General features: G+C 40.3%; 1 protein-coding gene across 4 annotated transcripts in view; it reads left to right on the forward strand.

Moving 5' to 3' along the window:
* The window catches only part of CNOT1 (CCR4-NOT transcription complex subunit 1), a 56,113-nt gene that overhangs the window by 11,797 nt on the left and 31,554 nt on the right, over positions 1-12,762 (forward strand). For all 4 annotated transcript variants that reach the window (XM_063167911.1, XM_063167913.1, XM_063167912.1 and 1 more), the window contains exons 6-16: positions 23-77; positions 460-663; positions 1,996-2,164; positions 3,363-3,489; positions 3,776-3,886; positions 5,019-5,189; positions 5,724-5,851; positions 6,781-7,021; positions 8,479-8,598; positions 9,653-9,775; positions 10,007-10,158. In XM_063167911.1, coding sequence (XP_063023981.1) covers positions 23-77; positions 460-663; positions 1,996-2,164; positions 3,363-3,489; positions 3,776-3,886; positions 5,019-5,189; positions 5,724-5,851; positions 6,781-7,021; positions 8,479-8,598; positions 9,653-9,775; positions 10,007-10,158 — 1,601 coding nt within the window. The remainder of the gene's footprint in view (positions 1-22; positions 78-459; positions 664-1,995; positions 2,165-3,362; positions 3,490-3,775; positions 3,887-5,018; positions 5,190-5,723; positions 5,852-6,780; positions 7,022-8,478; positions 8,599-9,652; positions 9,776-10,006; positions 10,159-12,762) is intronic.

Here is a 12,762-nt window from a genome sequence, read left to right on the forward strand (position 1 = left end):
TAATATTTGTTTTTGTTTGTAGGTGATTTTTGGTCTGGCTTTACTGAACTCTTTCAGCTCAGATCTGCGAGGTTTTGGTAAGTTTTCTGAAGTGCTGCGGGCAGGGACAGCCTTTTTCAGCAGTGTGCTTTCTGGATGGGTAGATGTGTGCCTGCCTGACCTGACCTTGCAATTAGTGGTGCCATTGGGAGGGGCAGTAGTTGACAGTCATCTTGTGTGAAGTTGAAGCACTTTCATGAATGACTTGCTTGATAATTAATCAAATTGGTGTATTGTGATATCTTAAATTGTAGTTGTCTGTTAATATTTGAGTTCTTAGGTATGAGATTTCTGTTTAAATCTGAACTGTTGTGGCCTATGGTAAACAAACTCAAATTAAGAGAATGGTGCCTAGCTAAATGAATCTAATATTAAAACAGAATCCCAGGTTTTGACTTTAACCTCTTCTATTTCCAAAAGCTGCCCAGTTTATCAAACAGAAACTCCCGGATCTTTTGCGCTCTTACATTGACGCAGACGTCAGTGGAAACCAAGAAGGTGGCTTCCAAGATATTGCCATAGAGGTCCTGCACCTTCTCCTCTCCCATCTCCTCTTTGGGCAGAAGGGAGCCTTTGGGGTAGGACAGGAGCAGATTGACGCTTTCCTCAAAACATTACGTAGAGGTAAGTGGTGCTGTTCAGGAAGCCTGAGCAGATGCAGACTTTGAGATGAATTTTCATGACTTGCTGTCAGTGCAGAGTGCTGAAGTGATGGGGAGCTTGCTGACTTAGAACTTGATAAATTTTCATAGTTCTAAACTGACAGAAAAGTGCCACTGTTCTGTTTGCTTTCAATGAGCAGTAACGTGATCTGATGTTCTTGAAAAGTTTTGATGAATAAACATTAAGTAAGGGATATTCAAGTCTGTGTTTGCTTGTATGGCATGGTATTTGTGAATTTAACTAAAGCAGCTCAGTGCACTGTAGTTGAAAACCCTCTAACAGTGTAAGGAACAAATTTCAAACAGGTGCATTTAAGCATTGCCTTATTATATTAGATGCAGATCTATGAGGAAGCACTAGAACAGTGAGGGGAGGTACTTCTGACTTGAACTCTGGTTCATTTCCTGAAAGCTACCATTGTAGTCTGTTCCTTTCCAAAACCAGTGTTTGCTCTAAACCTGTCACACTAGGGAGGGTTTGGACTCAAGATGATAATTGAACTTAACCCACTCCTTCGTTCTGCACAGACCTAGAGGAAGCTACCATTTGTACAAGAGCAAAATATTTGTTCTAAGTTTTTAAATATAGCTTCTTAGTTCATATGTATTTTAATAAAGATCAGTGTATTAGCTTGTGTAATTCCTGACACTTTGCTTTGGGATGTTGAGCACTCTTCTTGGAACAGCCCTGGAGGGTATTGAGATGTTCTATGTCAACGGTGCTGTCTCAGGAAGGCCCCCCCAAAGGTGGCTTTCCTGCTCCCCACTGTGAGCAGAACTCTGATCCACAGATATGATCCTCTCATTACTCCTCTCTCTTAAACTTTGCCTGCCCGGAAGGAAAAAAATGAGTATTTACTCTTTCTATGTTCAAGTGCCTGGCTTAGTTTTGCTACAGTTCTTAGACTTGGTAGCAGATCCTTTGTTTCCTAATATTTCCTGTGTTGGAGGAGTGGCTTTTGCTGGACTGCTGTATTGTTTCCTGCCCTGTGCTTTTTTTGGATAACTGCTGTTAGTGACAATCTAGTTCTAAACTTACACCAGCACAGCTGCTGGCCTTTTGGGCAGCTACAGAGCTGCTGTGAACCTGCATGAGCCTAGTTTAGTCTACATTCTTCTTCTCTAGGAATATCCCAGTGCCAGGAGAGAACTGAAAATGGGATGGAGGGATGCTGCCTCCGTGCCCTCTTGATTTCTGCAGCAGCAGGCTAACTCTAGCACAGCAGTGGAATAATTTTGAATACTCTTTGGCATGCGGCTGATGTTTTGACACTTTGTTACTCTTGCTTTTTAGATTTTCCCCAGGAGCGTTGCCCTGTGGTGCTTGCACCACTTCTCTACCCTGAAAAACGGGACATTCTAATGGACAGGATCCTGCCTGATTCTGGAGGGATAGCCAAAACCATGATGGAGAGTTCTCTGGCAGATTTCATGCAAGAAGTTGGCTATGGCTTTTGTGCAAGGTTTGTAGGAAAATGAAGTTTTCAAGCATGTCACTTTGGGTGGTGGTGCTTTTCTTTCTTGTTTCTCGAGGTAAAAGGTTAAGAGCACTTTAACTACTAAAATAAGTAGAATCTTACCAAGTATTATTTGAATTCTGATTGTATTTTGCTTCCTTCTAATGTGTATTACATGCCTGTAGACACTGTGTGGAATTTTGTCATGGTAAGAAGTGCTACGTAAAAGGATTCACATTGCTTGTGAAGGTTTCATAAGAATTTTGACCATCACCCTTTCATAAGTGAAAATAAAAGTGTCTGGGTAGACATAAATTCCAGCTAAATCCCACTAGAGTATTGGAGGAACTTACTCTTGCAAAACTTAGCCCTCAGAATGAAGCTAATCTACTTTTTTTGGTAAGAAACATAAGGTAGAAATAAATTATTCTGTATTTTAAGAGAAAGACTATTGATTACTTTGGGAAGGTGATGAAATCTTGAAGGTATTAATATGAGTTTCTGTTTAAACCAAGAAGAAAAAACACCATGTGTTGGAAGATACTGAATTATTTCCTTTGTTAACACATGCCTGTTAATAAAACAGTTTATATACTCATGCTATATAAATCTTCCTAGCCTAGTTATGAAGTATATACAAAATGGAAAAAAAACCTGCAAAAAAAGCCTTCAGTTCTGAAGTTGAAACTCAGGCATCTGCTCTTTGTTTTCTCTCTTGTCTGTTTTTGCTGGTGCCCTCTGCTCAGGGATGCCATGGTGTGTATCAGGTTGAAGGGCAAATGTTCACAGCCTACTTTTGAAGAGTGCATGTCAGCATTTTGAAATGTGCATTCTCAAAGCCTTTGTTTTGCTTTTAGATAGCAGAAAACTCGAGTCTCTGAAGCTCTGTATCACAGATCAGTAGTGGAAGTGCTTTTAAGCAAGAAGAGTGCTAAACCTACCCTGTGCTTTTGCTTTGACAGAGCATAGTCTGTGAAACATCTCTGTGACATCCCTGTCACTTTGGTACACCTGGCTTTGAACTGGAAACGTGGCACAGTGCATTTCATTGAAATAATTGCACAGATTGTCTAGAATGTTTTCCTCCTTGATTGTCCTGGAATTTTGTTGTGTTGGATCATTTGACTAATTGGGCTGAAGTCTTATGTTGTGCTGCAGTGAAACCTGCTTTCCTCTAAGATCTCTGTGTTTTGTTGCATCTTAGTGTTGAAGAATGTCGCAACATAATCATGCAGTTTGGTGTTCGGGAAGTCACGGCTGCCCAGGTTGCCAGGGTTTTGGGGATGATGGCTCGAACTCATTCAGGATTGACGGATGGTATTTCATTACAAGTGAGTGCCTGTTCTCCTGGGGGTTGTAATTCAGCAGAAGGAGTTAAAATGCTGGCCTCTAGGAATTTAGCAATTGCTTGTATTATTCAATACTTGTGTTTCTGACTGTTCTGCTCTAAATGTTGTAACACTTGCATGAATGAAAGATCCTCAGAGTGTTAAACTGATGTCATTACTAGTCTGAACTTCTGTTTGTACCTTTCTAGTGCAGGGAGTTCTGTAGCCAGTGGGTGTTGAGACTGCTTTATTTTTTACTAGTGTTTGATTCAGTGTATTTGACTTGCAGTCTATTTCGGCTCCTGGCAGTGGGATTTGGAGTGATGGCAAAGATAAGAGTGACGGAAGCCAAGCCCATACCTGGAATGTGGAGGTGTTGATTGATGTTCTTAAAGAGCTGGTAAGTCTTGTGAGCATCTTGGTCTTTCATATGGATAAAGCAGGGCATATCTCACTATGATCATAAACCTTTTTAAGCTCCCCAGCAGCCCACATAGCTTTGAATCTCTCTAGGTGCTTAACTGCTGGGGTTTTTTTCCCTCATGAACAAGAAAATTTTGAGGAGTTCTGGGAAATGGAAGCTACTTGAATGGATAGCTTGGGTGCAGTTTGAGATTCATTCCACACTGCTGCCATGTATTTCAGCATGTGTTCTCTAAGGGTTTTTGTGTTTCAGTGTATTTATGACAGTGGAAAGTTTTGTGCATCAGAGACCTTGTTTTGGAAAACTTCTTACTGTAGGTATTAGTGATGAAAATGCAAGTATCTTCATAGCTACTCATTCCAAAACTCTTCTTTATTACTTCTTAGGTATGATAGCACTATAGAAATAGGAAGGTTTTTTCCACTGCTTTATGAGCAGCAATTTTTGTAATGAACTCAGTTACACATGAGTACCATTTCCTTTGCTTGCCTTACATGGGATTTTTTCTGTATGTTCCCTATGCAGAAGTCACTGTTTTGTTTTTCTAAACCTTGGGCCATAAAATAGCTCTGTCTCTGGTGCTCATCTATCTCTGAAATGAGTGGTTTGTGTTCCATAATGGCCACAGTTTCCTCCAAGCTCCCTCATCAATATTGTTTCATGCTGTTCCTGAAAATACATTGTGTGCTTTACAAGGTCTTGGAGTTTACATTTTGCAAAAGGAGGAGCAAGTTCTGCTTGTCAGCAGATCAGACCCTTCTGGCTTTTATTGGAGGGTGTGGAAGCTTAGGGAAGGAGTAAGTTAATATGCTAAGAGAGGAGCCATATGTTTGGGGTGTTTAAAGAATTGTTAATTAAATGTTTGGAAGGACAGACAGCTACTGTAGTGCTGGGGAAGTGCAATCTCACAGGGTAGTTTAAATCATTAACTTGCATCAAATTCTCACAACTATATAAATACATCTCTTTTTGAAACAAAACCCTTGCTTTCAGCTAAAAGTTGGGTGGGTGTTAAGCTGGGTACAATACTGATGAAGAGGGGCTCTTTCAGGACAGTACTGAAGGTGGTAATGTGCAAAGCTCACAATCCTTGTGTGTCTGGTTGCAGAACCCTAGCCTGGACTTCAAAGTAGTGACATATGAATTGGACCATCCAGGATTTCAGATTCGTGATAGCAAGGGCCTGCATATTGTAGTTTTTGGCATCCAGAGAGGGCTGGGCATGGAGGTTTTTCCAGTTAATGCCATATACAGACCTTGGAAGCATGCAGAGGGCCAGGTATGTTTACCAACATTTTTACTCTATCTGTAGAATATTTGCAAAATTCCTGAGTTTCTTGAATGATAAATGGAAATTAGTAGTGTGAATGTTTAGATAATCCTCATTTGAGACCTTGGCCTGTAAGGCACAAGCCTCAGGTGTATTACAGAAGTACCATGTATGATTGATTGCATTGTGTGTGACATGGTCACTTGCTGTGCACTGTGACCCTGCCTTTGGCCCCAGCAGAGTTCTGGGGTGTAGTGCAGCTGAGCATGGAACTGCTGCTGCATGGCAGTGCTCTGGAGTGCTTACCTGGTTACACTAAAAGGCCACAGTTCCTTGCAAACAAGTATCCTCAGCATGTGTACACCCATCATTCTCCAATTCTAGAAGTGTGAGGTTCAGCCTTGCTTAAAACACACAGTGAAGCTTGGCTCATCCCTGCTGCTTGGTTGATTTGGCTCATTGTCAAAATGTGGCACTTGATAAGTGGAAGGAACCCTGGAACTCTAATGTCTAAACTACTTCTGACATCTTTTGTTATTCCAGCTCTCCTTCATCCAACATTCCCTCATAAACCCTGACATCTTCTGTTTTGCTGACTACCCTTGCCATACTGTTGCCACAGACATCCTGAAAGCACCACCAGAGGATGACAATCGAGAAATTGCTACATGGTAATAAACCTGCTCTCAACTGCTTTTCATACATAGAGTAAGATTAATTGTCTGGTCAAAGGTGGTTTTATCTTCATGCAGCCAGATTTATTGCTGTTGTGTACATACCAGTAGATCAAGCATTAGTATTTGTGACATGTTTGATTGGTGAAACTGTTCACAGTATCAAACTTCCCATGTACTTCCATAATACCTTGCTTTTGTTGGAGTCTTTGGCTTGTTTAAAGAGTGTCTGCTGATGTGTTTTGGCACATCCTGCAAGCTGAAAGGAGGGGATAGAGAGGGTGATTTTGAAACTTAAATCTGCCTTTCACAGTATGATATTAGAGAAACTTGTATGAAAGAAGTCCTAAAATTTAATTAGTAAATGTATGTGGCTATTGGTGAGTTACTGCATGAAGCTGACCTTTACACCCCTTTATTGGGGCAGCCATGTAGCTTTCAGTACAGATGCTTGCTTCTTTTTCAATTACACCACCCAGAATAGGGAATTAAAGGATGAGGAATGCAAGTAAAAGGGCAATGATTGTTTGTCTGTAAAGCAGGCAAAACAAGTAGAGTCTCTTCACTAACTTCCACAAATGGGGACTCGAAGATGTTTTAAACAGTGTATTCCGTTGCTGGAGGTATGTGTCAAGTTCCATTATCCAAGTGACCCAGCTCAAGTTGAATTTCTTCAACATCAGCTTTCAGTTCCATCTCCTCCCTAACATAACTAGGAATTCCTAAGATCTTGAGTTATTTTTTATGGTTTCTTGCAGGCTTAATTGTACATGATAAGAGCTGCGGTGTCAGGTTGTTTGCAGTGGGTGTTGCTTTTTATGTCCTTACAGTTGCTACCATAAAATACTTGAATCCAGGATCCTGTAAACTTACTGCTTGCTAACTTTGTGGGGGTTGTCTATTTGTTTTTTCTTCTCTTTTGTTAGGAAGAGCCTGGATTTGATTGAGTCTCTGTTACGATTGGCAGAAGTGGGGCAGTATGAGCAGGTGAAGCAGCTCTTCAGTTTTCCTATCAAGCATTGCCCAGATATGCTGGTATTGGCCTTACTGCAGATCAACACGTCCTGGCACACCTTGCGCCATGAACTCATCTCCACCCTCATGCCAATTTTCCTTGGCAACCATCCCAACTCAGCCATCATTTTGCACTATGCATGGCATGGACAGGTAAGGATTTTCACTGTAGTCTGTTCTTGTAACTTGAAAGTTTGTTAAATGGGTTGAACGCTTACAACAATGTTTGTATTGGTTTATGAACTGGTGAGTTTAAAACCCAGGGGGTAAATGATCCATGGTTTATGCAAAGTAATGGGATGTCTCTACCCTGACTTGAAACAAACTGTTATGGTTTGGTTTTCAATAATATTCACTGAGAAAATATTCCTGGAAAAGTACAGAGGCCCAAGTTAAGTTTGGCTTGTTACACCTTTAGCTTTAAACAAAGTTGACCACAGTTTTATTTTAAGAAAAAAGAAAAAAATGCAAAACCAAACAACCCAAAAGAAACCCCCAAATCCCTCACAACAGCATCACCTACCCTGCCCCTCAACCTCACACATTTAAAGTGTAAAAACTTGAAGTAGTAAGAGGTGAGAAAGTTTAAACCAAAATAATCTCCTTTGTACTTGCCAAAAAGATGAAAGCTATTCTAGACATAAGGAAATTGCCTGCTCCATAAGTTTTCAGAGTCTGGGTGTTTTCTGAAAACTTAGGACTGACTGCTGGGCTTTTTCAAGGAGAGCTTCCATGTAGAGATATGGTAGCAGTGTATGTAAATCCCATACTCCTAATGGATGTTTTGTTTGGTGTGGCCTTCATCATTATGTGCACTACTAGTTAAATGAAGAGAAATCATGTGAAGTTCAAAGTGGAGGAAGTCTCTGGGGTTGGAGAAAATCTATTAGCAAACATGTTTCCCTGTTCATCTAGAGTAGAGTTAATGGCAAGAAGCTTGACCTCTGAGGTCTTGCTGTGAATGTTTTATATTTTCCTGATGGAAGTCTCTAAATTGAAGGATGGGGGGGTAGAATAGATATGAAGTGCTTTTTGCATGTGGTCTTGAAATGGCAGAAGAGGCAATTTTTCCACGGGGTAGGTCTGAAATCAGGGCACTGAATGATGATTGCCATGGGACATGGTGCCAGTACATGACACTTTTCCTTTAAACAAAACCCTTGCTGCCATAAAAATGTTACTGGTGCTGTGTTTTGAAATTGCCCCTTTATGAGCAATGATGTAGATACTGTGTTTTCCTTTTTAAAGGTGTGGTACTGAATTTTCACTTCAGGACATCCTTTCAGGCACAACATTTTGTAAATATTTGTGTAGTCTAAAAGTGATTTGCTATGATAGAGAGGAATTGGTCTTGGACAGTGGTAGGAAAGAGCTGGGGATGTATGTTAGATACATACATACCACTTGCAGTCAGCTACATCATTTACTTGTAGCTCCTGGGTGGTTCAGTTTTGCATAGAAAGAGTTAAAATCAGAAACAAGTTCTGAAGCTAAAGAATAAATATGTTTGTATGTTAAGGTTTTTAGTTGTAAAATACCCTGTTGAATGTTCACATAATAGATCCTTTTACTAGCATCATGAAGTACAATCCTAATTTAATTCTCCTCAGGGTCAGTCTCCTTCAATTCGTCAGCTTATCATGCATGCCATGGCAGAATGGTACATGAGAGGGGAGCAGTATGACCAGGCAAAATTGTCACGTATTCTTGATGTGGCGCAAGACTTGAAGGTGAGCTTTTCAAAATACTGCCTTTTTTTTTTGTCTGGTGCCTTATGCAGACTTGCTCATCTTTTAATAAAAGCTAAGCTTAACTTAGATTAATTTAGTAAGGATTACATTCTTTAGGCATGTCTGAATTTATTTGTGGCTGCTGTCCCTCATCAAAAAAAAAAAGCCTACGTTCATGTGACTTAAAGTACTCTTCAGCTGAGTTGTGGTATCTGACTCCAGATGCTTCCAGCCTGTCCTATTGTGAGCCCAAGACGTTGTACTTGGTATTTGCAGTGGGATTGGTTATCATGGCTTAGCTGACAAGTACTTTGGGAAGCAGCACAGCAGAACTGCTTGCTGTGTGAATGTAGTGTGAATCCAGGAAGAGCTTTGACTGTTTTAACCTTGAATATTATTGAAATGAGAATGTAGGAAATGTCAGATGTTTGTGTGAAGGTGGCACTGCTAAACATAATGGAATGGGGATTTATTGAGAATGCTACTAGTTCTTAGATTTTATACATTGACAAAAGACTGGAAGTTATGACTAACTTCTTTGGGGCCTTTATTGCTTCCTGAAGTTAGGTGCAAAATAATTGGATGTCTCAAAGTGCAAGAGCACCAGCTGCTGCTTGAAGTCAGTTTTGTTGTAGCAACTGCAGTGTTCAGAGATGACCTCTTGGAGCAGATATATTCCAAGTATCTCTGAAGTGGTTGAGGTCTGTTTGCAGGAAAATGCTAGGTTTTTCTGCTTAACTTTGTAGCGATATCACTTTGGTATCTCTTGACCACTTGCTGGTGGTTTTTCATATCACAGAGGAATTTAAAACTGTCAGCACAAGGTCACTTCAAAGAAGGTGAAGTCATGATTTCAAATCAGAGCTCTTGCTTATTTGTCTCACAAACAAGCTGTAATTGCAGTTGATAGTACCAGTCTTCGTTGACAAAGAAAGCATAGCAGCATGTCATAATAAGACCTCTACTAAAACATGTATGGGAACTAGAAAGAAAGGAAAGGAGAAAGGGTATCTGTGTGTCTTCACTAGTAGTCTTCTGATTTTTCTTTCTTTAGGCCTTGTCAATGCTGCTAAATGGTACTCCATTTGCCTTTGTTATTGACCTTGCTGCACTTGCCTCTCGACGGGAATACCTCAAACTTGACAAATGGCTCACAGATAAAATTCGGGAGCATGGGGTAAAGCAGGATTTTTCTCTTTATTTTTTTACTCTTGTCAGTGACTAACTTAAGTCACTTTAACAATTTTCTAAGTAGCGTTAAAGTTGTCAAAAGTGTCCATAGTCTGATAGTTCAACTTTTTTACTGAACTATAGTAGCTTAGTGCAATTCTTTCCATGGTGCAATTGCCAAGTTTGAAATAGTGTCTTGGATGTGGTTTGGGAGATTAAGATAACTTTTTTTCCTCAGGAACCTTTCATCCAGGCCTGTATGACTTTCTTAAAGAGAAGATGTCCATCTATTCTGGGTGGCCTTGCTCCAGAAAAGGATCAGCCCAAAAGTGCTCAGCTTCCTCCAGAAACCTTGGCAACTATGTTGGCTTGTCTGCAAGCTTGTGCTGGGTAAGAATTACATTGCTTATGCTGTAAGAGTAATCCATTTGCAGCTGGCTTTCTGTCACAGCTGGTTTGGAGTTTCATGTGGAGGATGGGGTTAATGAGAGTGTATAAACTTGCAGGGATAGCTGCAGGAGTACATTTAATTTTGCATTGAAGCTTCTGTTGTAGGCTAGATCACAAGATCTTGAGGATTGTCTTTATCATCAAACAGGTGAGCTGATCTTGGTGACTGGAGGCTGTCTGGTTAGTCAGATAATCAGTTGTTAATGACTAGATAGATGTAGAGCTGTAATTCAGACAAAGGAATCCAGGCCATGGCTACAGAATGGGACAGCATCTTGGAAAACAGTGGCTTTATAACAGATTTTGTGATTGTGTTAACCAAATGTTTCTGTGTGGTAACTGCTTTGGCACAAAGGACTTATGCCATCCTTATGTGTAGGAGAAAAGTGGGGAATGGTGATTGTGTAATTAAAACTGAAACTAGATGTGTGTAACTTCTTTTGTCTTTGAGACTCAAAGTAGTCAAAGATGGAAAATACTGAACATCTTCTGCAGATCAGATTGTTTAGCTGAAGTCAAAAGAAAAGGGTTTGGATTTGAGAGCTGCTAGATGCAGGGGTAGGATACAGGGCTGATGGAAACTGCAGTTGGACAAATTAGTCTTTAAATGCTATATACACACATAGTAAATGTGACTGAAAGTTGTAAAACATCTGTAGTGTTGTTTCTTAGTGCTGTCAGATCAAAGTGTGTTGAACTGCAGCAATATTTCAGAGGTAATGAGAGGCAGCATAGTGCAATGTGTGAGCTGAGTGACTGGAAGCTGGAGATGGGGCTTGTTGTGCTGCTACATTTTGGCACCAAATGAGGCTGGAGTGTCCAAGTGTGTTACATAATTTGGGGTTTATAGTGTGTCCTTTGGCTTAACCAGTGTGGTCTTGAAAGTGATAAGAAACATCTTTAAAGGTACCCAGGATGATTCATGGCTCTCATGTAGATAGTAGGAAATTAGTACCGACACAGGGTTCCAATAGTGAGTATTGGACCTGAAAGAGAAGGTGAGGTACCTGTAAGACTTTAGGAGAAAAGAAAAGATTTCCTGTTTTCTGCTGAAACCTCTGCAATTGAAGTTCAAAGGCTGTTTCTAAAATAAAATGATCTAGCACATGTTCTGGTCAGAAAAGATAGCTCTTAATTTTCAAGTCAAAGCGCATCTTTTGAGACTGTAGTTCTCAAATGAACTTATATTCCTTCTTTTGCATACTGCAGTGTCTGTGTTTTAGAGGTTTAATAGTTAACTGTAGATTTGAATTGCATCTAATGTCATTGTGTTCTGAATTTTAATGTGTTACCGAGTTTTATTTATTCCATTAATTCCAAACGCCACTAGTTCTCTACTGGCACAATTCTCACAGCCTGTGGTTTCTTTTTATAGCTACTTTTATTCCCTTTTATACAAGAATGTGACCTACTTGCAGTCATTTTCTATTAGTTATTCTCTTTGAGCTTTAGAAAGAAAAAGCTTGGGTTTCTTTCATGAAGCAATTGCTTTGATTAGCTTAGGTTTCAGTCACAAATGGAAGCAGGCGTTGTAAAGACTAGCAGGTTAAAATCACAGTAAATATGAAATACATTTGGGAGGGTAGTTGCATTTCACTAGCTGAAGCCTGCATCTCCTAAATCTATTGGTATAGGAGCCTGCTCTTTAATTAGGCTGTAGTTAGTTCTTGTCTTGTTTTGTGACCTGGGAGACACTTTTTTTTAGCCACCAGGTCCCTGCATGTTCTGAGACTTATTTTTGGTGCAGCTTGTTTATCACTGGTGAGCGCTGCAGTTGTGGCATCATGTAACAGTGAGCCTTCAAAAAGAAATCAGTGTTCCTTCTATTACTGAGTGTTTTTACAGTGAAGTCAGGCTTGGTTGCAGGCACCACAGGCTGACCAACCATGTAATTTATTAACAAAGTGCTTATGAGAAGTCCTTCCCTCGTGGAGCTGCAGTGAGTTGAGAGGGCAGCAGTGCCTTCTCCACATGATGATGTCCAAGGGTGTCAGTGTGGGGAATGGTCATTTCTTATCAGTCCTTGTCTCAAGCAGGGAAGGGGCTTCAGTGTACCTGTGCCTCAGGAATGAAAAGACTTGTTCCCACTTTGTAAGGAAGTGTCTGGGGGGAAAAAAGAGCAAGAGAAATGAACATGTGATTCCAGCAAGCTGGAACTTTCCTTACAGTGGCAGTTTTGTTGCTCTAGACTCTGGTCCCTGGCTCTCAGCCCTCCAACTTCATTTGCCTGAAATGCAGACTGGGTTCTTTTGTGGGTTTTGGGTTTGTTGGTTGGTTGGTTTGGGATTTTGGTTTGGTTGCATGTTTGCAACTTGATACAGCAGTATGTCTCTTGACATGATAAAAAAGTTAACCTTAAGTCTGCCTAGATGGTGGGACAAAACATTAGTGGTTCTTTCCAAAGCACAAATGACCTAACCAGTCACCATAAATATCCAACTCAGGGATTGTAAGTCTGTCTTTGTCCTCATTCTGAGCTGCCATATTATCTATCTAGAGCAAGTTGGAATTAGTTTTGCAAAAGCATGTTGTAGTATTTAAGCA

The sequence above is a fragment of the Melospiza melodia genome, chromosome 13, assembly GCF_035770615.1.
Source record: "Melospiza melodia melodia isolate bMelMel2 chromosome 13, bMelMel2.pri, whole genome shotgun sequence".
Taxonomy (NCBI): domain Eukaryota; kingdom Metazoa; phylum Chordata; class Aves; order Passeriformes; family Passerellidae; genus Melospiza; species Melospiza melodia.